We start from the raw sequence: 25751 nt of genomic DNA, 5'->3' as shown, positions 1-25751 counted from the left end.
ATAACGGAGCATCCACAACCATAGAGTCATAGAGGTCGACAGCACAGAAAAAGGCCCTTTGGCCCATTGAGTCTGCGTCGGTCGAACAAGTACCCAACTATTGAAATCCCATTTTCCACCACTAAGCCCATTGCCTTGTGTGCCATGGCATCACAAGTGCACATCAAAATACTTCTTAAATGTAATAAGGGTTTCTGCCTCTACCACCCTTTCAGGCAGAGAGCTCCAGATTCCCACCACCCTCTGGGTGAAAAAATTCTTCCTCACATCCACTCTAAACCTCCTGCCCCTTACCTTAAATCTACACCCCCTGGTTATTGATCTCTCCACTAAGGAGAGAGGTTCCTTCCTGTCTACCCTATCTTTGCCCCTCATAATTTTATACACCTCAATCATGTCCCCCCTTAATCTCCTCTGCTCCAGGGAAAATAACCCCAGTCTATCCAATCTCTCCTCATCACTAAAACTCTCCAGCCCAGGCAGCATCCTGGTAAATCTCCTCTGCACTCTCTCTAGTGCAATCACATCCTTCCTATAATGCGGATTCCAGAACTGCACACAATACTCTAGTTGTGGCCAACCAGCGTTTTATACAGTTCCAGCATAACCTCCCTGCTCTTATATTCTGTGCCTCGGCTAATAAAGGCAAGTATCCCATATGCCTTCTTAACCACCTTATCTACCTGTCCCACTACCTTAAGGGACTGGTAGACATGCACACCAAGATCCTTCTGATCCTTGGTACCTACCATTCATCGTGTATTCCTGTGCCTTGTTTGTCCTGCCCAAGTGTATCACCTCACACTTCTCCAGATTAAATTCCATTTGCCACCGATCAGCCCATCTGACCAGACCGTCAATATCTCCTGTAATCTAAGGCTATCCTCATCACTATTTACCATCCCACCAATTTTCGTGTCATCTGCGGACTTACTGATCAACCTTCCTACATTCAAGTCTAAATCGTTTATATATACCACAAACAGCAAAGGACCCAACACCGATCCCTGTGGAACCCCACTGGACACAGACATGCAGTCACAAAAAACACCCCTCGACCATCACCCTCTGCTTCCTGCCACTCAGCCAATTCTGGATCCAATTTGCCAAATTGCCTTGGATCCCATGGGCTCTTACCTTCGTTATCAGTCTCCCATGCAGGACCTTATCAAAAGCCTTCTTGAAGTCCAAGCAGACTATGTAAAACGCATTGCCCTCATCTACACACCTGGTCACCTCTTCGAAAAATTCAATCAAATTGGTCAGACATGACCTCCCCTTAACAAAACCATGCTGACTGTCCTTGATTAATCCCTGCCTCTCCAATTGTAGATTAATTCTGTTCTTCAGAATTGTTTCCAATATTTTCCCCACCACTGAGGTTAGACTGACTGGCCTGTAGTTCCATGGTTTATCCCTTCCTCCCTTCTTGAATAATGGTACCACATTGGCTGTCCTCCAGGCCTCTGGCACCTCTCCTGTGGCCAGAGAGGTATTGAAAATTATTGCCAGCGCCCCTGCTATCTCCTCCCTTGCCTCACTCAACATTCTGGGATACATTTCATCTGGGCCTGGAGAATTATCTACTTTTAAGCCTGCCAGATCACTTAGAAACTCCACCCTTTCCATGCTAATTTCTTTAATTATATCACAATCCTTCTGCCTGATTTCCATACCCACGTCGTCCACTTGTGAACATCGACACAAAGTATTCATTTAGAACTCTACCTACATCTTCCGGCTCCACACACAAATTACAACTATGGTCCTTAATGGGCCCTACTCTTTCCCTAGTTATCCTCTTACACTTAATGTACTTGTAAAATAACTTTGGATTTTCCTTTATTTTACCTGCCAATATTTTTTCATGCCCCCTTTTTGCTCTCCTAATTTCCTTTTTACGTTCCCGCCTACACATTCTATGCTCCTCTAGGGCTTCCGCTGTTTTGAGCCCTCAGTATCTGCCATAAGCTTTCCTTTTTCTCTTTATCCAATCCTGTATATCCCTCGACATCCAGGGTTCCCTAGATTTGTTGGTCCCAACCTTTGTCTTTACTGGAATATGTTGACCCTGTAGTACTCTCTCTATTTCCTTCTTGAATGAGTCCTACTGCTCTGACGCTGATTTACCTAAAAGTAGCTGTTCCCAGTCCACTCTGGCCAAATCATATCTGATCTTGTTAAAATCAGCCTACCCCCAATTTCGAACTCTGATTTCTGGCCCATCCTTGTCCATTTCCATAGCAACCTTGAATCTAACGGAGTTATGATCACCATCTGCAAAATGCTCCCCCACTGATACCTCTACCACTTGCCTGGCTTCATTCCCTAAAATTAAATCCAGGACTGCCCCCTCTCTTGTAGGATCTTCTACATACCAGCTTAAAAAGCTCTCCTGGATGCATTTTAAGAATTCCGCTCCCTCTAATCCTATCACACTATGACTAACCCAGTTAATGTTGGGAAAGTTGAAATCCCCCACTATTACTACCCTTTTATTTTTACACCTCTGAAATTTGCCTACATATCTGCTCTTCTATTTCCCTTTGAATGTTTCGGGGCCAATAGTACATGCCCAGCAATGTGATTGCTCCTTTTTTGTTTTTCAGTTCTACCCATATGGCTTAATTTGAGGAGCCTTCTAAGATGTCATCCCTCCTTACTGCTGTAATTGATTCCTTGATCAATATTGCAATACCCCCTCCTTTTTTACCTCCTTCCCTGACTCACCTGAAGACCCTATATCCTGTAATATTGAGTGGCCAATCCTGCCCCTCTCTCAACTATGTCACTGTGACAGCAATGACATCATACTTCCACGTATTAATTTGTGCCCTCTACTCATCTGCCTTATTCGTCAGACTCCTTGCATTAAAATAAATACCAGCCAACCTTGCCAAACTCCCTTGTGCCTTAACTGGCCTATAGTTTCTATGCCTTCCAGGCTCACTTGCTCTCTCTTCTAATTCTGGCTGTGCATCTCCCCCCCTGCTGAACCTCCTCTCAGGATCCCATCCCCCTGCCATATTAGTTTAAATCCCCCGAACAGCACCAGCAAACCTCCCCACAAGGGCGTTGGTCCGATTCCGGTTCAGGTGCAACCCATGCACCTGGTACAGGTCCCACCGCCCCCAGAAATGGTCCCAATGTCCCAGAAATCTAAAGCCCTCCCTCCTGCACCATCACTCCAGCCACGCATTCATCTGGACTAACCTCCTATTTCTATACTCACTAGCACGTGGTACCAGAAGTAATCCAGAGATTACTACCTTTGAGATACCTGATTTTTAAGCTGCTTCCTAGCTCCCTAAATTCTGCTTGCAGGACCTCATCCCTCTTTCTACCTATGTCGTTGGTACCAATATGTACCATAATCTCTGTCTGTTTGCCCTCCCCCTTTAGAATGCCTTGCAGCCGTTCAGTGACATCCTTGACCCTGGCACCAGGGAGGCAACATACCATCCTGGAGTCACGTATATGGCCGCAGAAATGCCTGTCTGTTCCCCTTACTATCAAGTCTCCTACCACTATTGCTCTTCCCCTCTGTTTCCTGCCCCACTGTGCAGCTGAGCCACTCACAGTGCCAATAGTGTGGCAGCACTCCCCAGAGGAACCGTCACTCTCACTGTTTTCCAACACTGAAAAACGGTTCCCAAGCAAAATGCACCTTGGGGATTTTCTGACTACTTGCCCAATACCTTTCTTCTGACTGATGGTCACCCATTCCCTCTCTGTCTGCACTTCCTTAAGCTGTGGGGTGACCACGACTAAAAACGTGCTATCCATGAAACTCTCAGCCTCGCGGATGCACCTCGGTGCCTCCAGCTGCCGCACAAGCTTCAAAACTCGGAGCTCAAGTAGCCGCAGCTGGTGGCACTTCCTGCACGTGGTTGGTCAGAACGCAAGGAGAGCCTAGGACTTCCCACATGTTGCAGGCGGTACATTAAACAGGACTGAGCTGCCCTGCCATGCCTCTAGTTGAAAAAAAAACCCTTACTTTAAGTACAGTAAAGAAAAGTTAAATTATTTATGTACTTTAAATAAAAACTAGAAACATTACCTTTCCTTATCTTAATCTATTTTAAACTGGAGAAAAAAACTTACCCATTACTCACCAATCAGCTCCCACCTTTGTGCTGACGTCACTTTTTGAGGCTTCCCCGCACTCGGACTGGTTCTGATCTTTCCACCATTCTCTCGCGCTGTCTTGTGATGTCACTCTTGTTATTTTCTACAAGAACTGACTGCAGGACACTCTTTCCAGACTGCTTCATCATGATGCTGGCTGCAGGACACTCTTCCCAGACTGCTTCACAGCAATGCTGACTGTAGGACACTCTTCCCAGACTGCTTCACCGTGACGCTGACTGCAGGACACTCTTCCCATTGCCTACCCTCTAGGTAGACAACAAAAACTCACAACACGCTAAGTGAAAATATTTCTCCTCATCCCAGTCTTACATAATCAAACCCCTTACACTGAGACTGTGCTCTTTTCTAGATTCCCCTACCAGGGAAAACAATCCCTCAGTGTCTAACATGTCAAGCTCCTTCAGAATCCAAGGATAATAGGCCCAGTTTACTCAGCATCTCATCCCAGGAACCAATCTAGTAACCTCACTGTACTGCCTCCAATGCAGTATATCCTTCCTTCATATATGACCAAAACTGCACCCAGTACTCCAGGTGTGGTCTCACCAAAGCCCTGTATAATCTGTATAATTGCAGCAAGACTTCTTTATTCCTGTATTCCAATCCCCTTTCAATAAAGGCCATCATGCCATTTGCCTTCCTCATTGCTTGCTGTACCTGCATGGTAACTTTGTGTTTCCTGTACGAGTACACTAAAGTCTCTGAACAACAACATTTAAAAGTTTCACATCTTTTAAAAAGTACTCTGCTTTCTCTATTCTTGATGCCAAAGTGAATAACTTCACACTTCCCAACATTATAATCCATCCATCACCTTTTGCCCATTCACTTAACCTGTCTATATCTCTTTGCAGCCTCTTTTGTGCCCTCCTCACAGCTTACATCCCCACCTAGCTTTGCATCATGCAGGCATGGAACATGAAACCAGGCAGCTGCCAAATTCAATCCCTGGCTGATCGCAGTCAGGAACACTGGAGAGATGGACTTTTTGCTGGGCATTGGGTATCATCCCACTTTGCTTCAAAGAACCATCCAAGGCAATGCTCAAATTGGGAAGGCAGTCCAAGCAGGAAACATACGGGTGCTGCATGTTTGCAAACAGTGTGACTTTAGCCAGCAGTACCCCTGCAGATTCTTGGGGATCCCTGAGTTTTCATTGTTGCTGATCTGCCTGTGTTCTCTGAGCTTGAGTAGGTTGTGTGTTGCTCCCTTTTAAATTAAAGGAAGGGGGTTTGGTTTGGAGGTTTGCTTTTCCCTGATATAGCACATGTCCATACCTACCTGAGTCCATCTGCTGCTGACATCCTCATCCGTATCTTTGTTACCTCTAGACTCAAATACTCCAATGTTCTTCTGGCCAGTTTCACATCTGTCACCCCCCGTAAGCTTGAGCTCATCCTTGTTTTCAAATCCTTCCAGGACCTCATTCCTGCCTACTTCTGTAACCTCCTCCAGTCCTACAACCCTCCTCGAACACTGCTTTCTTCCCATTCTGGCCTCTTGTGCTTCCCCAATTTCCTTTGTCCCTCTGTTGATGGTCAGCTGCCTAGTCTAAGCTCTGGTATTCACTCCCTAAACTTCACCACCTTTCTATCTTGCCTTTAAAATGCTCCTTAAAACTTACCTCTTTGATAAAGCTTTCGGTCACCTGTCCTAATACCTCCTTATGTGGCTTGGTGTGACATTTTGTGAAATAATGCCCCTGTGAAGCACCTTGGGACATTTTACTGGGTTAAAGGTGCTGTATAAATGCTTTCTGCTACCACAGCATGGTGATGAGTGTCTGAGCATTGCAGATAACTGGGTGCTCAAAAGAAACAGTTGAGTGAATGGCTTTTTTCTTGATTTCCCTTTTAAAAGAAAATTAGGCAGCTCAATGCGTCTGCTCTGTATTCAGTGACTCCTATAGGAAAGTGTGCACATGGACTGCAGATGAAGAAATGATTGGATATAGCTGAGATGTTCCAGTTAAATAGTCCTCAACACACACTATTCAAGCTTACTAGGCAAAATATTACAAAGTTGCAGTTATCTGTGACCCGACCGCAGCATCAGTTAATGCCTTCAGGAGAGACGAGAAAAGAGGGAATAACCTTAGGGGGAACAACATTTGGAACAGTAGACTGGCCCTCGCAACCACTGGATCTCTTAGTTTACACTGTACTGCTACTTCAAATGGCTTGCAAATGGTACCCTCGACCAAGAAGCCAATTTGACATCAGATCCAAAAAATACAAACTTACAAATTAGAAGGAGTAGGCCATTCGGCCCTTTGAGCCTGTTCCACCAATTGATAAGATCATAGCTGATCGGATTGTGGCTTCAACTCTACTTTCCTGTCTACCCGCTATAACCCTTGACTCCCTTGCTAGTCAAGAATCTAACTCGGTCTTCAAACTGTTCAATGATCCTGCCCCCACTACTCTCTGGGGAAAAGAATTCCACAGGCTAACTACACGCTGAGAGAAAAAGATTTCTCATCTCCATCTTAAGTAAGAGGTCCCTTATTTGTAAACTGTGTCCTCTAGTTCTAGTCTCTCACATAAGAGGAAACATCCTCTCAGCATCCAACCTGTCAAGTCCCTTCAGTATCTTATATGTTTCAACATGGTCACCCCTCTTTCTTCTAAACTCCAACGGATACAAGCCCAACCTGTCAAACCTTTCCTCATAAGATGGCCCCATCATCCCAGGGATCAGTTGAGTGAACCTTCTCTGAACTGCTTCTAATGCAATTATATCCTTTCCTAAGTAAAGAGACCAGAGCTATACACAGAACTCCAAATGTGGTTTCACCAATTCTTTATACGACTGTTGTAAAACTTCCCTACTTTTATATTCCATTCCCCTTGCTATAAACAACATTCTATTTGCCTTCTTAATCACTAGCTGTACCTGCATACTAAATTTTTGCGATTCATGTACCAGGACACCCAAGTCCCTCTGTACCTGCACTACAGGAATTCACCAAGGCTTCTTCAACAGCATCTTCCAAACCCACGACCACTACCACCTAGAAGGACAAGGGCAGCAGATAGGTGGGAACACCACCAGCTGGAAGTTCCCCTCCCAGTCACTCACCATCCTGACTTGGAAATATATCGCCGTTTCTTCACTGTCACTGGGTCAAAATCCTGGAACTCTCTTCCCAACAGCACTGTGGGTGTAACTACACCACGTGGATTGCAGCAGTTCAAGAAGGCAGCTCACTACCACCTTCTCAAGGGCAACTAGGGATGGGCAATAAATGCTGGCCCAACCAGCGAAGCTCACATCCCGTGAATGAATAAAGAGTTCTGCTGTCTCTCTCCATTTAAATAATATACTGCTTTTCTATTCTTCCTGCCAAATGAAGTGGACAATTTACATTCTCCTACATTATACTCTATCTGCCAAATTTTTTGCCCACTCACAATTTATCTATACCGTTTACAGGCTCCTTATGTCCTCTTGACAACTTACTCTCCTACCTATCTTTGGTTCACCAGCAAATTTAGCAACCATACATTTGGTCACTTCATCCAAGTCATTGATATAGATTGTGAATAGTTGAGGTCTAGCACTGATCCCTGTGACACTCCACTAGTTACAGCTTGTCAACCCAAAAATGACACAGTTATCCCTATTCTCTGATTCCTGTTAGCCAACCAATCCTCTATCCATGCTAATATGTCACCCCCTACACCATTTATTATGCTATTTTATGTCATAACTTTTGATGTGGCATCTTATCAAATGTCTTTTGGAAATCCAAGTGTACCACGTCTACAGATTCCCCTTTATCCAACTTGCTTGTTACTTCCTCAAAGATCTCCAATAAGTTAGCCAAACATGATTTGCCTTTCACAAAAATACTAGCTAACCACCGAATTCTGCACTATACTTACAAAAATGATGCACAAAACACATCTTCTTCATCATCATCCTCATCACTTGACTCCCTCTCAGCGCATTTGATGCTCGATGATCTCTCACATGATGTGCTCCATTCCACTGAACTGGTTGTGACTGGGGGTGAGGCATTTTTTTCAATGTCATCTGACGAACTCAATTTTGTTTGATGGTCCAACTCAGGTGAGGATGGAATCTGTTGCAAGTTTTCTGTGGTTGGGTTCGAAGCGGGCTGGATTTCATGTTTCTCAATCCAGGCGTTATAATACCTTACAATGTTTTCATGGTTTAGACGTGAGAGCAGCGTCACTTCACCCTTTATTCTGCGGAAATGTTTACTGGTGGGATTCACCAGGATGCGCTTAACAGCATAATAGCAGCCATCTAATTTATTCTTCACCTGAAATCAAACACAATGTTATACTTAAATAACTATATAAGGTTGTAAGACTGCATGGTATTGGACAAAGCCATCTAAAACAATTTGTTTCTTCGTTCAGCCAATTGTCTGAAATAATGATAAAACAATTATCCATACAGGAGAAAGGAAAGACGCACAATTTGCCCAAACCCATTGAATTTTGGATTAGATTATGTAAGAAAAACATAATTTTTTTCCAATACTACTGTGGGATACTGTGAAGCAGGCTTGTGGTGGCTGTGTATGTTTGTGTGTGTGTGTGCGACTAATTTAATTAAACTGAAATCAGTCAGACTGCAAGGTTTAACCATCAAAGGGTTAGGTGTAAAAGCAGACATTTTTGAAGTGGAGGTGGACAAGCTAAGATGGGATACCAGTAGATACAGCATGAATAGAAATTTGCATTAGATGATGAGTGGGGAGTTGAATTTTTAGCTGTTGAATTTCAAAGAGAAAAAAGGAAGTTTTAGAACTGTCAAAGATCATAAATGAATAAGACAAAGTTATTTATTTTTCCCGAAAGTAGTGGCCATAAAAGCAACATGAAAGATTTTTATATTCTGGGAAAGGTAACTTCCAAAGAAAGTTAAGAACAATCGATTTAAAGATGAAAGAGTTAAAAACATATTGAAGGAAGGATTGAAAGCTGTATAAGGGTGGTGGCCATGTGATCTTGAGAAGTGTGCTGTGCAAGGACAAACATGTGAAGTAAGCAGCCTCTAGCCACCCCAGAGAAGTGTTTGTTAGGTTTTGATACAAGCCTTGGATTTCTATTATCGAGTGAGAAGGAGAGAGAAGCCTGTAAAATACCTCCCATATAGCAACAGCGGGTGCCTTGCAGTAATATTACTGGATTTCTTTATGGATTAAGGATCTATTGGGATTGTTGCCTGGAAAAGGGTATTTATTTGTGAGTCAAGCTAAGTAGAAATCTTTTCAGAAATGTAAGATTAAATTTAACTGTGTAACTATAATCTTGTGTGTTTAAGTTTTCTTTTAATTTGTTAATGAATGTTTTAATTTAATATTTAAAATCTCCAAAAGTGGTAGTGCAATCTTTACTTCTGACTTCAGTACACATAACTTCTCGTAATAAAAACAAATTGCAAATCGATGCGATAGCCTGACCAAATTTCCCTTTGGGTATTCATCAGCCCGGCAATTACCACCTGCCATATCAAACAATTAGCATTTGCAAAAGTTTAGGGACCATCACTAGTCTATAGGGGCACTGTTGGCTTACATCAAACAGTATACCAACACACAGCGCTGGTATATTTCCTACCGCTTGTTTAGCTAGGATCACCCTCTCCATTGGAGTTCTGCAATTCTTCCTCTCTATATGCAAGGAAGATTTGTTAATTGTATATCAACTGTGTTTAATTATATGCAGGTGGAGGGCATTAATTGGAATTTCACTTAAGCAGATATAAAGAGTCACCCCATAAAACTGTGGTGTGGTTAAATTAAGAGGAGGAGGCTTGTAAGGTTTCACTCTATAAATAAGTGTTAGACTGAGTAAAGATTTGCTCCAGTGCTATCCTTTGCTAATTGGCTTTCTTGAACACAGAGAGTCACCCTTTTCATGTTATAAACACAATGGGAAGGAATAGGAGGGGGAAAGCTGCTTCAAATTGAAGAGAAGCAAATCATTGAAGGAGAGGAGGAGGAAGATCTTACCGTGACTGCTGCTGGAAGCAAAAGTGAAATAGTAAGATGGGAATTTAAAGGGTTTGTCAGTGCCAACAGCCCCAACAGCCCTTTTAATACAGTAGCTACGCAAAACTATGATAACTTCAATATTGGTTGGTTTTTCTCCATCCTCTTGTCTCCAATTTTCTCTCCTAAAAGTACTGATTCATGCTAGGATTCACTTCCACAAATGCCGTGTACCTTCCAATTCCTCAATCAATGTATTCTTCTTTGGGAAGGTTTTTCCACTTTAAAGGTGATATATAAATGCACACTGGTATGTGTAAGCTTGGCTCAGTGGCACGCTATTGCTTCTGCATCAGAAGGTTGTGTGTTCAAGTCCCAATCCAAGACTTGAGCACACAATTTATTCCACTACATACCAAAGTAGTACTGCACTGTTGAGGAGACACCATTTGATACAATATTAAACCGAGATATTGTCAATTGACAAGGGACTATCTGAAGTGCAGAGGATATTTTCTACTGTAAAGGCCAACATTATTCCACAACCAAAACTAAAGCAGATTAACTGGTCATTTATCATACTGCTGTCCACAAACTCCCTGCAATGTCTGCCCACCTTACAACTGCAATTACATTTTAAAAGTAATTAATTGTACATTAAATGATTTGACACAACCTGAGGACATGAAAGGTACAATAAAAATCTATGTTTTTCAATGGGGAAACTAGATAAACACATGAGGGAGAAAGAAATGGAAGGATATGTTGATAAGATTAGATAAATAGGGTGGGAGGAGACACAAGTAGATCATAAACACCCACATGAAATAGTGGGTCAAATGGCTTGCTTTGTGTTATACATTCTATGTAATTCTATAATGTGCCTAGACAACAGGTAGGGAGACAGACTTCAACTCTGCATGAAACCAATTAATGTTTCAGCTCTATCACAATGTCTAGTCCAGTTATTGTGTAATCCCACTGAAGGGAGTATGAAGCAACAGTTTTAAAGCTAATTAATTCTTGTGCCATCTTCATTCTTGAAACAGGGCACTGATGGCAAGATTCCTTTTAAATCAAAGCGTTGGCATTTAGAACGTAAATTAAGTCATAAATCTGCACGTTATGAGAGGTTATTCCAAGGAATTATGCAGGAGACAGTTCAGGATTTTGTTGCAGCAGTTTAAATACAATTACCTTGATGACAGCTCCAAAGGCACCTTCACCTAGAAGCTGTAGCTCCTCAAACTCATTGTAATAGCGCGACAACTGCCTCTGGGTGTCTGTGTAAAGTGACGCAGCGAGGAACTGGCTGTTCGGGATAACAGTTTCTGCACAGTCTGTTCCTCCTGCTGAATCTGGTAACAGGACAAATGTGTCACATTGGTACGGTGTAAATAACAAATGGGAAAGGAAAAAAATTAGCATTGTATATAGCTATCCCTCATATACACCTAGTATTCCTAAAAAACGGTGTGCTAAACAAAAATGGGCTAAATGAAAATCACTTTTCCATTATAAAACATGTAATAAGGGTGGGTTAAATTCCTGACTTGTAACTTTTACATTAAAAACCTATTGGCTGCCTTAAACCCAACTGCCCCAAAATTAATTTTACTAACTCTCATTATAACTTACTAACACTTTAAAAACGTTCTCCCAACTCACCGGCCTCCCACTCACCACCTCCCTGCAATCCTTGCACTCGCTGCCTCCCACTCAGACCCTCCCATTTGCCATTTTGCTTGCCGTTCCTTCTCCTGAACCTTTTCTGTGAGCAAGGGCCCAGGAGAAGGGTTGCAAGAGGGCAGGAGCGAGGGAGGGTAGCAAGGTCAGTGAGCAAGGCAGCGAAGTGGCAGTTTGCTTTTAAAAAAAGATTGAGCATGTTCAGTAACCATGCTAAAGCAAAAATAGAGGCAACACTATTTGGGGAATGTCTCCAATTTACCAACCGTGCCCAAACGAAAAAACACAGGTCGATCCTTGTATTGGAGCTACACAGACAATATTCTTTTATGAAATGAAATATAAAGGGTAAAATCTGAACCTCTGAAATCCCAGTAAAGGTGAGTGGCATAAACTGCCAACACTGGAAATTAAGAATGAATCACTTAGTGCCTCAAAGCAAAAGTAAAACACACAATTCAGATAGATTACTCATCAGTAAAGAAGGTATAAATCCATTAAAAGAAAAGCAATGAACTGGGTTTTACTTAGGCTTATGTTCTACAGTCAGGAAGAAGGGATTAAGAAAAATAACAAGTGCCACAGTTAAGGAAAACCTAGCTGATTTCTAGGAAAATAGGAGCAGAGGTTATAAGGGAAAATTAGTTCTAAAAAACTAGATTAGATAACACCAATACTTCTAAAATGTTAGGATAATTGACTAAACAAGGTGGCCAATAACTTTAGGGTTAATCATAACAACTAAATGCCTTTATAGCAGAGCTGATGTACCAGATCAAGGAACTTGGAAGGCTGAATGCCTTTCCTGGCTCATGACTTTTCTGACACTTGCCACTGTGTAGCTGGGGTGAAGGAAGAATGTTAATGTGATGTGCAATGGTGATAGACCATTTACCTTCTGGACTGTCTTCGTTGCAGGGCGAGGGAGCATGAACCAATGGGGGCTTCACAAAGGAATGCTCAAGTAGCTGCTGGGGGCTCCAGCGTGCCTTGTCCTCTAAACACACACACCTACAACAGATTTCGACGTGAAAAACATCATCTGACAAAACATGCCTTGCGAGCTACTTCATGACCACCAACTGCCCAAAGCTTCATTAATTTAGTCAATTAAAAATTATGCTTTGAACTAAATCACTGCCTTCAAAAGAGTAACAGGGGGCGAGGAGGGGGATGGAGTTAAGGAAAGAAACATTCTGCTTTCTAAATGTTTGAATTATTTGTCCAGTGAAACACACAGCCTGAATACACGGAATATTTGGCTGAGGACAATGCATTGTGATTACGGGTTCAAAGGCAGTTTTCAAATACAGCATTCTCAGCACCCTTTGGTGAGGCGCTACTTTTTACATCGCAGAGCCAATGAAACAATGTTGCTGGTTTGTGTACCCATTCAATTGTACCATGATTGTGAGGATACAGGAATGTACTATTAATTCTATCCACAGGGATTTCCAGTTTTGGCAAGGAGATAGAGACACACTATGGTGAATCATGGGCAAAATTCAAGGGCTGAGAAGAGGTCATGGGACATATACATCCTGAGAAAAGCTTTAAGCAAGGGTAATGGAGCGGGTTTGTTTGTCTTTTTGTCTGGGATGCCATGCAAGATACTCAAAGTTTTTAAGGGGGATGATTGGAACATGCTCAAGTTTCTAAGTTGCTACTAAGATCTCAGTAAAGTACTGGTGAATGTGTAAAATCTTTCATATATTTGCCCAAGTTGTGAAACCCTAGTAATAGAATTAGGCAATCTGTCCATCCAAACTGAAGGACTGTACAGGAAAAGCATTCTGAGCTGTAGACACTAGGCAATTTGAGATTATGAATTGAGAATGCGAGAGACATGCATTTCACACATTAAATGCACTATTTTACGTGTTGCTTTACTTCCTTTTTTTGATGCATCAGATAGATGCAGATATAGCACCCAGTTTAACATGCTAGAATTTTGGTAGATAGTCATGTAACATGGGAGAATGGATCAGTATCAGGATTCCCCCTCTACTAAGGTACCAATCTCAGTCACACTTGTGGCAAAGGAGAGGTCAACTGTTTCCCAAATGTGATGGAACAGAGTGCCAAAGAGAGAGAATGAGTGAGCTAACCAGCACAATATGACCTACATTGGGAAGGAACTGGAGATATGATTTATATCCGTCATTATAGTGAACACAACTTAAACTTTTACCACCTGTCAGCAACCTATAAAATTCCACGAACTTATGAACGTATCAATCTCCCCATGTCCAGCCATTAAGAACACTGGCTGATTAGATGTAATATAAAACTGCTGCTCTGCCATCTCATGGAACATTACCCACTTCTTATGAACAGCCTTCCCTGCAGCAAAAAATTGTTGAAGTGGTGAGGACTATGCGCCTTCAGGTGGCTGCAAAAGATCACATGATTCTTTGATGATGAGCAAGGGAGTTTTCCACATGTCCTAGCCAATAGTTATCCCTAGCCAACACCAACAAAAGCAGGCTAATTGATTATTGCTATTTATGGGACATAACTGTGTTTCTTGCTTCACTATATTATAACCTACGTTTTAAAAGTATTTAAGTGGCTTTGCGATGTGCTCTGAGACATCCTGAGGATGTGAAAGGCATTACATAAATGCAAGTTCCTCCTCTCATTCATATTATTGGTAATAAGTTGTAGACTATTTATCGATTTTAAATCTACAACAACACCACCTCAATTACTTATCCTCGACTGTGAATATCACTTATCAAGGACCTGCAGTTCGCTCACTGTTGTTTCTGGTTCATTCACACAAAATCAAAGAAAAGATTTCTAACAAGGGATTAAGTGGGAGCGAGTTAGCATGGAAACAAGCCTCAAGGCAACCCAACTATTGTTATAAACTAGCTGATGTTCGCTCATGGCCAGAAGGTTCAGGTTCGTGCTGAGTTAACTGATCTCAGCCAAAGCAGAGTTAGCTCAATACAATAGGCATCAGCAGTTCCAAGCTACAGAAGAAGGTGGAAACTATATAGTGCTCCTGCCTCCGTTCACTATCCAGCAACCCCTGATTATGTGGGCATCAATTGAAGATGGGTTCTGTCATACCACCAATTGGTTGGGGGAGGGCCGGGTTGGGGGAGTGATGTACGGTGACAATATACACTGAGGCCTCGCTGCATCACAGAATTCGCTATAGCATGAGTCGGTCTTGGACCCCGAAATTTTCATTCTGCAAATGTAGCCACAAGCCTTCCCCGACTATGAACACAGTCAACTACTTTAACAAAAGAAAAACTAAAAACAATTATTTAATAATTTGGTTGATTTTACACAGGATATGCTTTATTCATTTATCTTAGGGCACACGGGCTGGAAACTGCGGGGCATTTTGCACTTAATATTGGCCCTGGCATGGCAGGATCGAGCCTAAGTGCAAGCAACCAGTTATGAAATAACATGGTCTCACCTATAGCACAGTCCTAAGATCTGGAGCCTGTGAACAACGTTATAGCAGCTTTCCAGTGTACAACTTACTTGCTGAGGAAATCCTGAAAGTTGCTGGGCAGGTTGTTCGGCACAGTTATCGGGTATTCCTTTACAACCTTGCCCTGGCTAAGAGCCAGCAAAAGGAGGCCCAGCCTCCACACATCCCCCTTTTTACCACTCTTGTAAGGCAGAGCATTCTCACTGAATCGCACTTTGGTCTGTTCAAACACGTCCTCCTTACAAATATCAGCCAGCCGCTTCGAGATGCTGTAATCCGTCAACTTCACGTTGCCTTCGCTATCTACCAGAACAGTTGAGGCACTAAGGACCTTATGAACCACAGAGTTATTATGGAGATAGTCCAAGGCTGCCAGAAGCTGAACTGTGTAGTGCTGGAGCCGGTCAATTGCAATAGGGGTCCCTTTGATCAGGGCATTTGAGAGGCTGGAGCCGTTGACATATTCAACAAGAAGGTTGATCACGATGGAGTTTTCCTGCTCCTTGCAGCACATTGCCATGTAATGCACCAGGTTAGAGTGGTTCAGTTTCAACAAGGAACTAAACTCACTTTCTGCACCTTGAATCTAGAAAATTAAAAGCAAAATTTAGTCATATCTACTGACAACATCCCCCTGTTAACATCTCGTTCTTTTGATTGCCTTTTCTCTCCCAAAACATTGAGTCCATGAAGCTGGGCCAACACCACCCTCTGCAGCCTTCTTGGAAATACCTCCTGGAGGGGTTTTTGCCTCTCTCTTGCTCGGGGGAAGGTAGGTAGTGCTGGTTGAAGTAGCCTAGTTGTTATGGTACTGAACTAGTAACCCAGAGATAACAAAGTCAAGTCCTACCATTGGCAAATTTCGAAATTTGTAGCACCAGAAATCAATCACCACAAAAGCTCCTGGGTTATCACAACGACCAATCTGGTTCTTTCACGACCTTTCGAGCAAGAGCCACTACAACTTAGTCTGACCTACATGGAGCTAGTCCCAAACTATTTGATGACTCTTAAATGCTCTCAGGGCAAGTAAGGATAAATCTCAAATTCCGATATCTCAGTTGAGATCAAAAGCGTACAAATCACAGGCACAAACCCATCCAAGCAGCTAGTGAGAAATCATAGGCACAAAGCCACAATCCCCATATTGCCCGTTCATGGACCTAAACACTGTCGCAATCCTTTGCTCAAACACATTTATTGCTGCCAGAGGCATGCTAACCAGGAAGAGTGGAACCAGTGGCAGAATGTCCTGCAGTCAGCATCGCGGTGAAACCGTCCAGGAAGAGTGTCCTGCAGTCAGCATCGCGGTGAAGCAGTCCGGGCAGAGTGTCCTGCAGTTAGCATCGCGGTGAAGCAGTCCAGGAAGAGTGTCCTGCAGTCAGCATTGCGATGAAGCAGTCTGGGAAGAGTGTCCTGCAGTCAGTTCTTGTTGAAAATAACAAGAGTGACATCACAAGACAGCGCGAGAGAGCGGTGGAGAGATCAGAACCAGCGCGAGTGTGGGGAAGCTTCAAAAAGTGATGTCAGCACAAAGGCGAGAGCTGATTGGTGAGTAATGGGTAGGTGTTTTTCTCCAGTTTAAAATAGATTAAGCTAAGGAAAGATAAGAGTTCTAGTTTTTATTTGAAATACATAAATAATTTAACTTTTTTTTTACTGTTTTTAACGTAAAGTAAGGGTTTTTTTTTCCAACTAGAGGCATGGCAGGGCAGCTCAGTCCCAAGTTATGTACCGCCTGCTACATGTGGGAAGTCCTAGGCGCTCCTTGTGCTCTGACCGACCACGTGTGCAGGAAGTGCCACCAGCTACAACTACCTGAGCTCCGAGTTTCAGAGCTTGAGCAGCAGTTGGAGGCACTGAGGTGCATCCGCGAGGCTGAGAGTTTCATGGATAGCACGTTTTTAGATGTGGTCACCCCATAGTTTACGGAAATGCAGACAGAGAGGAAATGGGTGACCATCAGTCAGAAGAAAGATGTCAGGCAGGTGGTCAGGAAATCCCCAAGGTGCATCTCGCTCGAGAACCGTTTGTCTGTGTTGGAAAACGGTGAGTGTGTCGGTTCCTCTGGGGAGTGCAGCCACGCTTTATATTTCTGGGACATTGGGACCATTTCTGGGGGCGGTAGGACCTGTACAAGGCGGACAGGTTAAACCTGAGCTGGAATGGGACAACATCCTTGCAGGGAGGTTTGCTAGTGCTGCTGGGGGGGTTTAAACTAACTTGGACTGGGGATGGGATCCTGAGAGGAGGTTCAGCAGGGGGAGATGCACAGCCAAAATTAGAAGAGAGAGCAAGTAAGTCTGGAATGCATAGAAGTTATCGGCCAGTTAAGGCACAAGGGAGTTTGACAAGGTTGGATGGTATTTATTTTAATGCATAGAGTCTGACGAATAAGGCAGATGAGTTGAGGGTACAAATTAACACATGGAAGTATGATATCATTGCTGTCAGAGAGACATGGTTGAGAGGGGGGCAGGATTGGCAGCTCAATATTCCAGGATATGGGGTTTTCAGGCGAGACAGGGAAGGAGGTAAAATAGGAAGGGGTATCGCAATATTGAACAAGGAATCAATTACAGCAGTAAGAAGGGATGACATCTTAGAAGGCTCCTCAAATTAAGCCACAAATGAAAAACAAAAAAGGAACAATCACATTGCTGGGAGTGTACTATAGGCCCCCAAACAATCAGAGGGAAATAGAAGAGCAGATATGTAGGCAAATTTCAGAGAAGTGTAAAAATAATAGGGTAGTAATAGTGGGGGATTTCAACTTCCCCAACATTAACTGGGTTAGTCATAGTGTGATAGGTTTAAAGGGAGTGGAATTCTTAAAATGCATCCAGGAGGGCTTTTTAAGCCGGTATGTAGAAGGTCCTACAAGAGAGGGGGCAGTTCTGGACTTAATTTTAGGGAATGAAGCCAGGCAAGTGGTAGAGGTATCAGTGGGGGGAGCATTTTGCAGATAGTGATCATAACTCCAATAGATTCAAGGTTGTTATGGAAAAGAACAAGGATGGGCCAGAAATCAGGGTACTAAATTGGGGGAAGGCCAATTTTAACAAGATCAGATATGATTTGGCCAGAGCAGACTGGGAGCAGCTACTTTTAGGTAAATCTGCATCAGAGCAGTGGGACTCATTCAAGAAGGAAACAGGGAGAATATAGGACCAACATATTCCAGTAAAGATAAAGGGTGGGACCCTGGGTGTCAAGGGATATATAGGATTGAATAAAGAGAAAAAGGGAGACTTATGGCAGATACCGAGGGCTCAAAACAGCGGAAGCCCGAGAGGAGTATAGAATGTGTTGGGCGGACCTTAAAGAGGAAATTAGGAGAGCAAAAAGGGGGCATGAAAAAACATTGGCAGGTAAAATAAAGGAAAATCCAAAGTTATTTTACAAGTACATTATGAGTAAGAGGATAACTAGGGAAAGAGTAGGGCCCATTAAGGACCATAGTTGTAATTTGTGTGTGGAGCCAGGAGATGTAAGTAGGATCCTTTGTGTCGGTGTTCACAAGTGAGCGGGACGATGTGGATGTGGAAATCAAGCTAATTAAAGATAAAAGCAAAAAACTGCGGATGCTGGAAATCCAAAACAAAAATAAAAATACGTGGAAAAACTCAGCAGGTCTGGCAGCATTGCGGAGAGGAACACAGTTAACGTTTCGAGTCCGTATGACTCTTCAACAGAACTAAGTAAAAATAGAAGAGAGGTGAAATGTAAGCTGGTTTAAGGGGGGGGGGGTGGGACAAGTAGAGCTGGATAGAGGGCCAGTGATAGGTGGAGATAGCCAAAAGATGTCATAGACAAAAGGACAAAGAGGTATTGAAGGTGGTGATATTATCTAAGGAATGTGTTAATTAAGGGTAGAAAGCATAACAAGCAAGGTACAGATAGCACTTGTGGGGGTGGAGTGGGGTGAAGGAATCGAAAAAGGCTAAAAGGTAGAGATAAAACAATGGATGGAAATACATTTAAAAATAATGGAAATAGGTGGGAAAAGAAAAATCTATATAAATTATTGGGGAAAAAAAGGGGGTATTGGAAAGGGGGTGGGGATAGAGGAGAGAGTTCATGATCTAAAATTGTTGAAATCAATATTCAGTCCGGAAGGCTGTAAAGTGCCTAGTCGGAAGATGAGGTGCTGTTCCTCCAATTTTCGTTGAGCTTCACTGGAACAATGCAGCAGGCCAAGGACGGACATGTGGACATGAGAGCAGGGTGGAGTTGAAATGGCAAGCGACAGGGAGGTTTGGGTAATGCTTGCGGACAGACCGAAGGTATACTGCAAAGCGGTCACCCAGTCTGCGTTTGGTCTCTCCAGTGTGGAGGAAACCCGCATTGGGAGCAACGAATGCTGTAGACTAAATTGAGGGAAGTGCAAGTGAAATCCTGCTTCACTTGAAAGGAATGTTTGGGCCCTTGGACGGTGAGGAGAGTAAAGGAAGTAAAGGGGCAGGTGTTGCACCTTCTGCAGTTGCATGGGAAGGTGCCATGGGAGGGGGTTGAGGTGTAGGGGGTGATGGAGGAGTGGACCAGGGTGTCCCGGAGGGAACGATCCTTGCGGAATGCCGCCAGGGGGGGTGAAGGGAAGATGTGTTTGGTGGTGGCATCATGCTGGAGTTGGCGGAAATGGCGGAGGATGATCCTTTGAATGCGGAGGCTGGTGGGGTGATAAGTGAGGACAAGGGGGACCCTATCATGTTTCTGGGAGGGAGAGGAAGGTGTGAGGGCGGATGCGCGGGAGATTGGCCGGACACGGTTGAGGGCCCTGTGAACCACCATGGGTGGAAAACCTCGGTTAAGGAAGAAGGAAGACATGTCAGAGAAACTGTTTTTAAAAGTGGCCTCATCAAAACAGATGCAACGGAGGCGAAGAAACTGAGAGAATGGGATGGAGTCCTTACAGAAAGCTGGGTGTGAGGAGCTGTAGTCGAGGTAAGCTAATTAAAGAAATTGGCATTGAAAGGGCACCTGGGTGTCCTCAGGCTGGCATGGACAAGATGGGCCGAATGGCCTCCTTCTGCACTGTAACTTTTCTATGGATCTATGGTTCTAAAGGGAGGAGGTTCTAAGTGGTCTAGCAGTCTTAAAAGTGGATAAATCTCCAGGACCAAATGAAATGTATCCCAAAATTTTGAGTGAGGCAAAGGACGAGATAGCAGGGGCAATAATTTTCAATACCTCTCTGGCCACAGGAGAGGTGCCAGAGGACTGGATGACAGCCAATGTGGTACCATTATTCAAGAAAGGAGGAAGGGATAAACCAGGGAACTACAAGCCAGTCAGTCTAAACTCAGGGTGGGGAAAATATTGGAAGCAATTCTGAGGGTTAAATTTAATCTATACTTGGAGATGCAGGGATTAATCAAGGACAGTCAGCATGGTTTAGTTAAGGGGAGGTCATGTCTGACCAATTTGATTGAATTTTTCGAAGAGGTGACCAGGTGTGTAGATGAGGTCAATGTATTCGACATAGTCTACTTGGACTTCAGCACGGCTTTTGATAAAGTCCTGCATGGGAGACTGATAACGAAGGTAAGAGCCCATGGGATCCAAGGCAATTTGGCAAATTGGATCCAGAATTGGCTGAGTGGCAGGAAGCAGAGGGTGATGGTCGAGGGGTGTTTTTGTGACTGCATGTCTGTGCCCAGTAGGGTTCCACAGGGATCGGTGTTGGGTCCTTTGCTGTTTGTGGTATATATAAACGATTTAGACTTGAATGTAGGAGGGTTGATCAGTAAGTCCGCAGATGACACGAAAATTGGTGGGGTGGTAAATAGTGAGGAGGATAGCCTTAGATTACAGGAGGATATAGACGGGCTGGTCAGATGGGCTGATCGGTGGCAAATGGAATTTAATCTGGATAAGTGTGAGGTGATACACTTGGGCAGGACAAACAAGGCACAGGAATACACGATGAATGGTAGGACCCTGGGAAGTACCAAGAATCAGAGGGATCTTGGTGTGCATGTCTACGGTCCCTTAAGGTGGCGGGACAGGTAGATAAGGTGGTTAAGAAGGCATATGGGATGCTTGCCTTTATTAGCCAAGGCATAGAATATAAGAGCAGGGAGGTTATGCTGGAACTGTATAAAACACTGGTTAGGCCACAGCTAGAGTATTGTGTGCAGTTCTGGAACCCGCATTATAGGAAGGATGTGATTGCACTAGAGAGAGTGCAGAGGAGATTTACCGGGATGTTGCCTGAGCTGGAGCGTTTTAGTTATGAGGAGAGATTAGATAGACTAGGGTTATTTTCCCTGCAGCAGAGGAGATTGAGGGGGGGCATGATTGAGGTGTATAAAATTATGAGGGGCATAGATAGGGTAGACAGGAAGGAACTTTTCCCCTTGGTGGAGGGATCAATAACCAGGGGGCATAGTTTTAAGGTAAGGGGCAGGAAGTTTGGAGGGGATGTGAGGAAGAATTTTTTCACCCAGGGGGCAGTGGGAATCTAAAGCTCACTGCCTGAAAGGGTGGTAGAGGCAGAAACCCTCATCACATTTAAGAATTATTTGGATGTGCACTTGCGATGCCATGGCATACAAGGCTATGGGCTAGTGCTGGAAAATGGGATTAGAATAGTTAGGTATTTGTTTGACCAGCACAGACTTGATGGGCCGAAGGGCCTTTTTCTGCACTGTAGACCTCTATGACTCTAACCACCCGACCGTCACCTGAAGGGAACTGACCGCAGTGAACTATGATAATGGAGGGCCACAAATAAATAAGATTATATTTTAACATATGGATTATTTTCCTGCAAAGGCAGAGAAAGTTGAACTGAGTATTTTACAAAGGCAGAGAAAGTTGAACTGGGCATTTTATTTTGAAAGTATCTATTATCAATATCAGGAATGGTTAGGTGCAAAGAAAAGCTTCCTCTACATTGCCTAGAATATTGCCTCATGATGAATTTATCCATTTCCCACACCAGACATCCTCAGTCTAAAAATGTAATTCAGGTTAAACTAAATCACTTGGCACAAAAATCAGACATTTCCTTTTCAAACCAACATAAATACCTGCTTTCTACATTTTTCAATTTTGTTCTTCTCCTCACTGGTGAGAAACCTGCCCATCTTCTTCTGCCACTGAAGAACCCATTCATAGATTACCACAAAATTTCCTGTCAATTCTTCCAAAGCATTGTAGACAGCCCGGCTCAACTGCTCGCTCTCACCTGTCACAAGAAGATGAACAAGTAATTTTCCTCTCACCTCCTAATTTAACACCACACCAACCAACAGTAGAACCAAGGTTCAGCAATCAAATGGTTCAAACAGACGCTGAGCAAATACAATACATCTAACTAAAAGTGTTCCTCACCGACAAGCTTTCCCCTGTGTACCGTGAACCCTCCGATTGATCCCATATTGAAATGTGTAAGCTTGTGCAGCTGGGAACTGTCCTCATTGCTACATACAGAAAGTTGCCGTTCTCGTCTGCAAATTGAAAAATATTTTCAATTACAAAGTTTATTACCAGTAGAACTACATTGTTCTTTTAATCAATCAGTTTGTAGAGCACATCAGCTCAGTGGCAGGGCAGAAATACATGTTAACTCCAATTACAAAATAAACAAACTCAATTTAAATGCTGGGCCTAATCCGGCAACCTGGCACTTATTATGGACTATATTCAGCAGGCATTATCTGGACACACTGGGGTAGAAAATTAGCGTGAATATTGCTTACGCTATGGGACCAAAAAGGGCACAGTGCATGCCATTTTCTGGATGCAAGGTCTTGCACCCAATCTGCACAGTGCTAAATTAAATCCCATTTGTACAAAAATATAATTGTTATCACGGTTTTTAAGCACACCTGGCAACAACTGGAAACAGTGTTGGATCAAATTAAGTACATAAATGTATCTTGGTCTGTTTCAGGACCTTTCAGTAAAACAGGCAATAAACTAGGTGGAGCATGCACTGTGCAAGCTCCAGCTAGATTTTCCAGTTCTACAATTGCTTAAAGCTGAAGTAATGGTGGGGAGAGTTTTTTTTATTTCCCCTTCTGTGGAACATGGAGAAGCAGGGGTAAAAGCAAAAAACTGTGAATGCTGAAAATCCAAAACAAAAATAAAAATACGTGGAAAAACTCAGCAGGTCTGGCAGCATCTGCGGAGAGGAACACAGTTAACGTTTCGAGTCCGCATGACTCTTCAACAGAACTAAGTAAAAATAGAAGAGAGGTGAAATATAAGCTGGTTTAAGGGGGTGGGGGGGGTGGGACAAGTAGAGCTGGATAGAGGGCCAGTGATAGGTGGAGATAGCCAAAAGATGTCATAGACAAAAGGACAAAGAGGTATTGAAGGTGGTGATATTATCTAAGGAATGTGCTAATTACGGGTAGAAAGCAGGACAAGCAAGGTACAGATAGCCCTAGTGGGGGTGGAGTGGGGTGAAGGAATCGAAAAAGGCTAAAAGGTAGAGATAAAACAATGGATGGAAATACATTTAAAAATAATGGAAATAGGTGGGAAAAGAAAAATCTATATAAATTATTGGAGAAAAAGGGGGGGATCGGAAAGGGGGTGAGGATAGAGGAGAGAGTTCATGATCTAAAATTGTTGAACTCAATATTCAGTTCGGAAGGCTGTAAAGTGCCTAGTTGGAAGATGAGGTGCTGTTCCTCCAGTTTGCGTTGAGCTTCACTAAAACAATGTAGCAGGCCAAGGACGGACATGTGGGCATGAGAGCAGGGTGGAGTGTTGAAATGGCAAGTGACAGGGAGGTTTGGGTAATGCTTGCGGACAGACCGAAGGTGTTCTGCAAAGCGGTCACCCAGTCTGCATTTGGTCTCTCCAGTGTAGAGGAAACCGCGTTGGGAGCAACGAATGCAGTAGACTAAATTGAGGGAAGTGCAAGTGAAATGCTGCTTCACTTTAAAGAGTGTTTGGGCCCTTGGACGTAAGGAGAGGGGAAGTAAAGGGGCAGGTGTTGCACCTTCTGCGGTTGCATGGGAAGGTGCCATGGGAGGGGGTTGAGGTGTAGGGGGATGATGGAGGAGTGGACCAAAGTGTCCCGGAGGGAACGATCACTGCGGAATGCCGCCGGGGGGGTGAAGGGAAGATGTGTTTTGTGGTGGCATCATGCTGGAGTTGGCAGAAATGGCGGAGGATGATCCTTTGAATGCAGAGGCTGGTGGGGTGATAAGTGAGGACAAGGGGGACCCCATCATGTTTCTGGGAGGGAGAAGAAGGTGTGAGGGCGGATGCGCGGGAGATGGGCCGGACACGGTTGAGGGCCCTGTCAACCACCGTGGATGGAAAACCTCGGTTAAGGAAGAAGGAAGACATGTCAAAGGAACTGTTTTGGAAAGTGGCATCATCAGAACAGATGCGACGGAGGCGAAGGAACTGAGAGAATGGGATGGAGTCCTTACAGAAAGCGGGGTGTGAGGAGCTGTAGTCAAGGTAGCTGTGGGAGTCGGTAGGCTTGTAATGGATATCGGTGGACAGTCTATCACCAGAAATTGAGACAGAGAGGTCAAGGAAGGGAAGGGAAGTGTCAGAGATGGACCATGTGAAAATGATGGAGGGGTGGAAATTGGAAGCAAAATTAATAAATTTTTCCAGATCCAGACAAGAGCATGAAGCAGCACCGAAGTAATCATCAATGTACCGGAAAAAGTGTTGTGGGAGAGGGCCGGAGTAGGACTGGAACAAGGAATGTTCCACATACCCCATAAAGAGACAAGCATAGCTAGGGCCCATGCGGGTACCCATAGCCACACCTTTTATTTGGAGGAAGTGAGAGGAGTTTAAGGAGAAATTGTTCAGTGTGAGAACAAGTTCAGCCAGATGGAGGAGAGTAGTGGGGATTGTTCGGGCCTCTGTTCGAGGAAGAAGCGGAGAGCCATCAGACCATCCCAGTGGGGGATGGAGGTGTAGAAGGATTGGACGTCCATGGTAAAGAGGAGGCAGTTGGGGCCAGGGAACTGGAAATTGTTGATATGATGTAGGGTGTCAGAGGAATCACGGATGTCGGTGGGAAGAGACTGGACAAGGGGAGTGAGAATGGAGTCAAGATAGCAAGAAATGAGTTCCGTGGGGCAGGGACAGGCTGACACGGTCGGTCTGCCGGGACAGTCCTGTTTGTGGATTTTGGGTAGGAGGTAGAAGCAGGCCGTCCGAGGTTGGGAGACTATCATCAGGTTGGAAGCTGTGGAAGGAAGATCTCCAGAGGAGATGAGGTCCGTAACAGTCCTGGAAACAATGGCTTGATGTTCAGTGGTGGGGTCATGATCCAGGGGGAGGTAGGAGGAAGTGTCTGCGAGTTGACGCACAGCCTCTGCGAGGTAGAGGTCAGTGCGCCAGACAACAACAGCACCACCCTGGTCAGCAGGTTTGATGACAATGTCAGGGTTGGACCTGAGAGAACGGAGTGCAGCAAGTTCAGAGAGTGACAGGTTAGAGTGGGTGGGAGGAGCAGAGAAATTGAGACGACTAATGTCACGCCGACAGTTCTCA

General features: G+C 43.9%; 1 protein-coding gene across 6 annotated transcripts in view; it reads right to left on the bottom strand.

Annotated features, from left to right (window-relative positions):
• Positions 1–25751, bottom strand: part of eif2ak4 (eukaryotic translation initiation factor 2 alpha kinase 4) — a 162673-nt gene that overhangs the window by 81870 nt on the left and 55052 nt on the right. For 5 of the 6 annotated variants that reach the window (XM_078562929.1, XM_078562931.1, XM_078562930.1 and 2 more), the window contains 6 exons: positions 22605–22720; positions 22301–22458; positions 15317–15852; positions 12705–12820; positions 11321–11481; positions 8040–8443 (listed from right to left, as the gene is read on the bottom strand). In XM_078562929.1, the coding sequence (XP_078419055.1) occupies positions 8040–8443; positions 11321–11481; positions 12705–12820; positions 15317–15852; positions 22301–22458; positions 22605–22720 (1491 nt within the window). The remainder of the gene's footprint in view (positions 1–8039; positions 8444–11320; positions 11482–12704; positions 12821–15316; positions 15853–22300; positions 22459–22604; positions 22721–25751) is intronic. The other variant, XM_078562934.1, reaches the window with a different exon arrangement.

The sequence above is a fragment of the Cetorhinus maximus genome, chromosome 18 (assembly GCF_964194155.1).
Source record: "Cetorhinus maximus chromosome 18, sCetMax3.hap1.1, whole genome shotgun sequence".
NCBI classification, from domain to species: domain Eukaryota; kingdom Metazoa; phylum Chordata; class Chondrichthyes; order Lamniformes; family Cetorhinidae; genus Cetorhinus; species Cetorhinus maximus.
The sequence above is the reverse complement of the archived record's forward strand: the minus strand, read 5'-3'. Positions and strand labels throughout refer to the sequence as shown.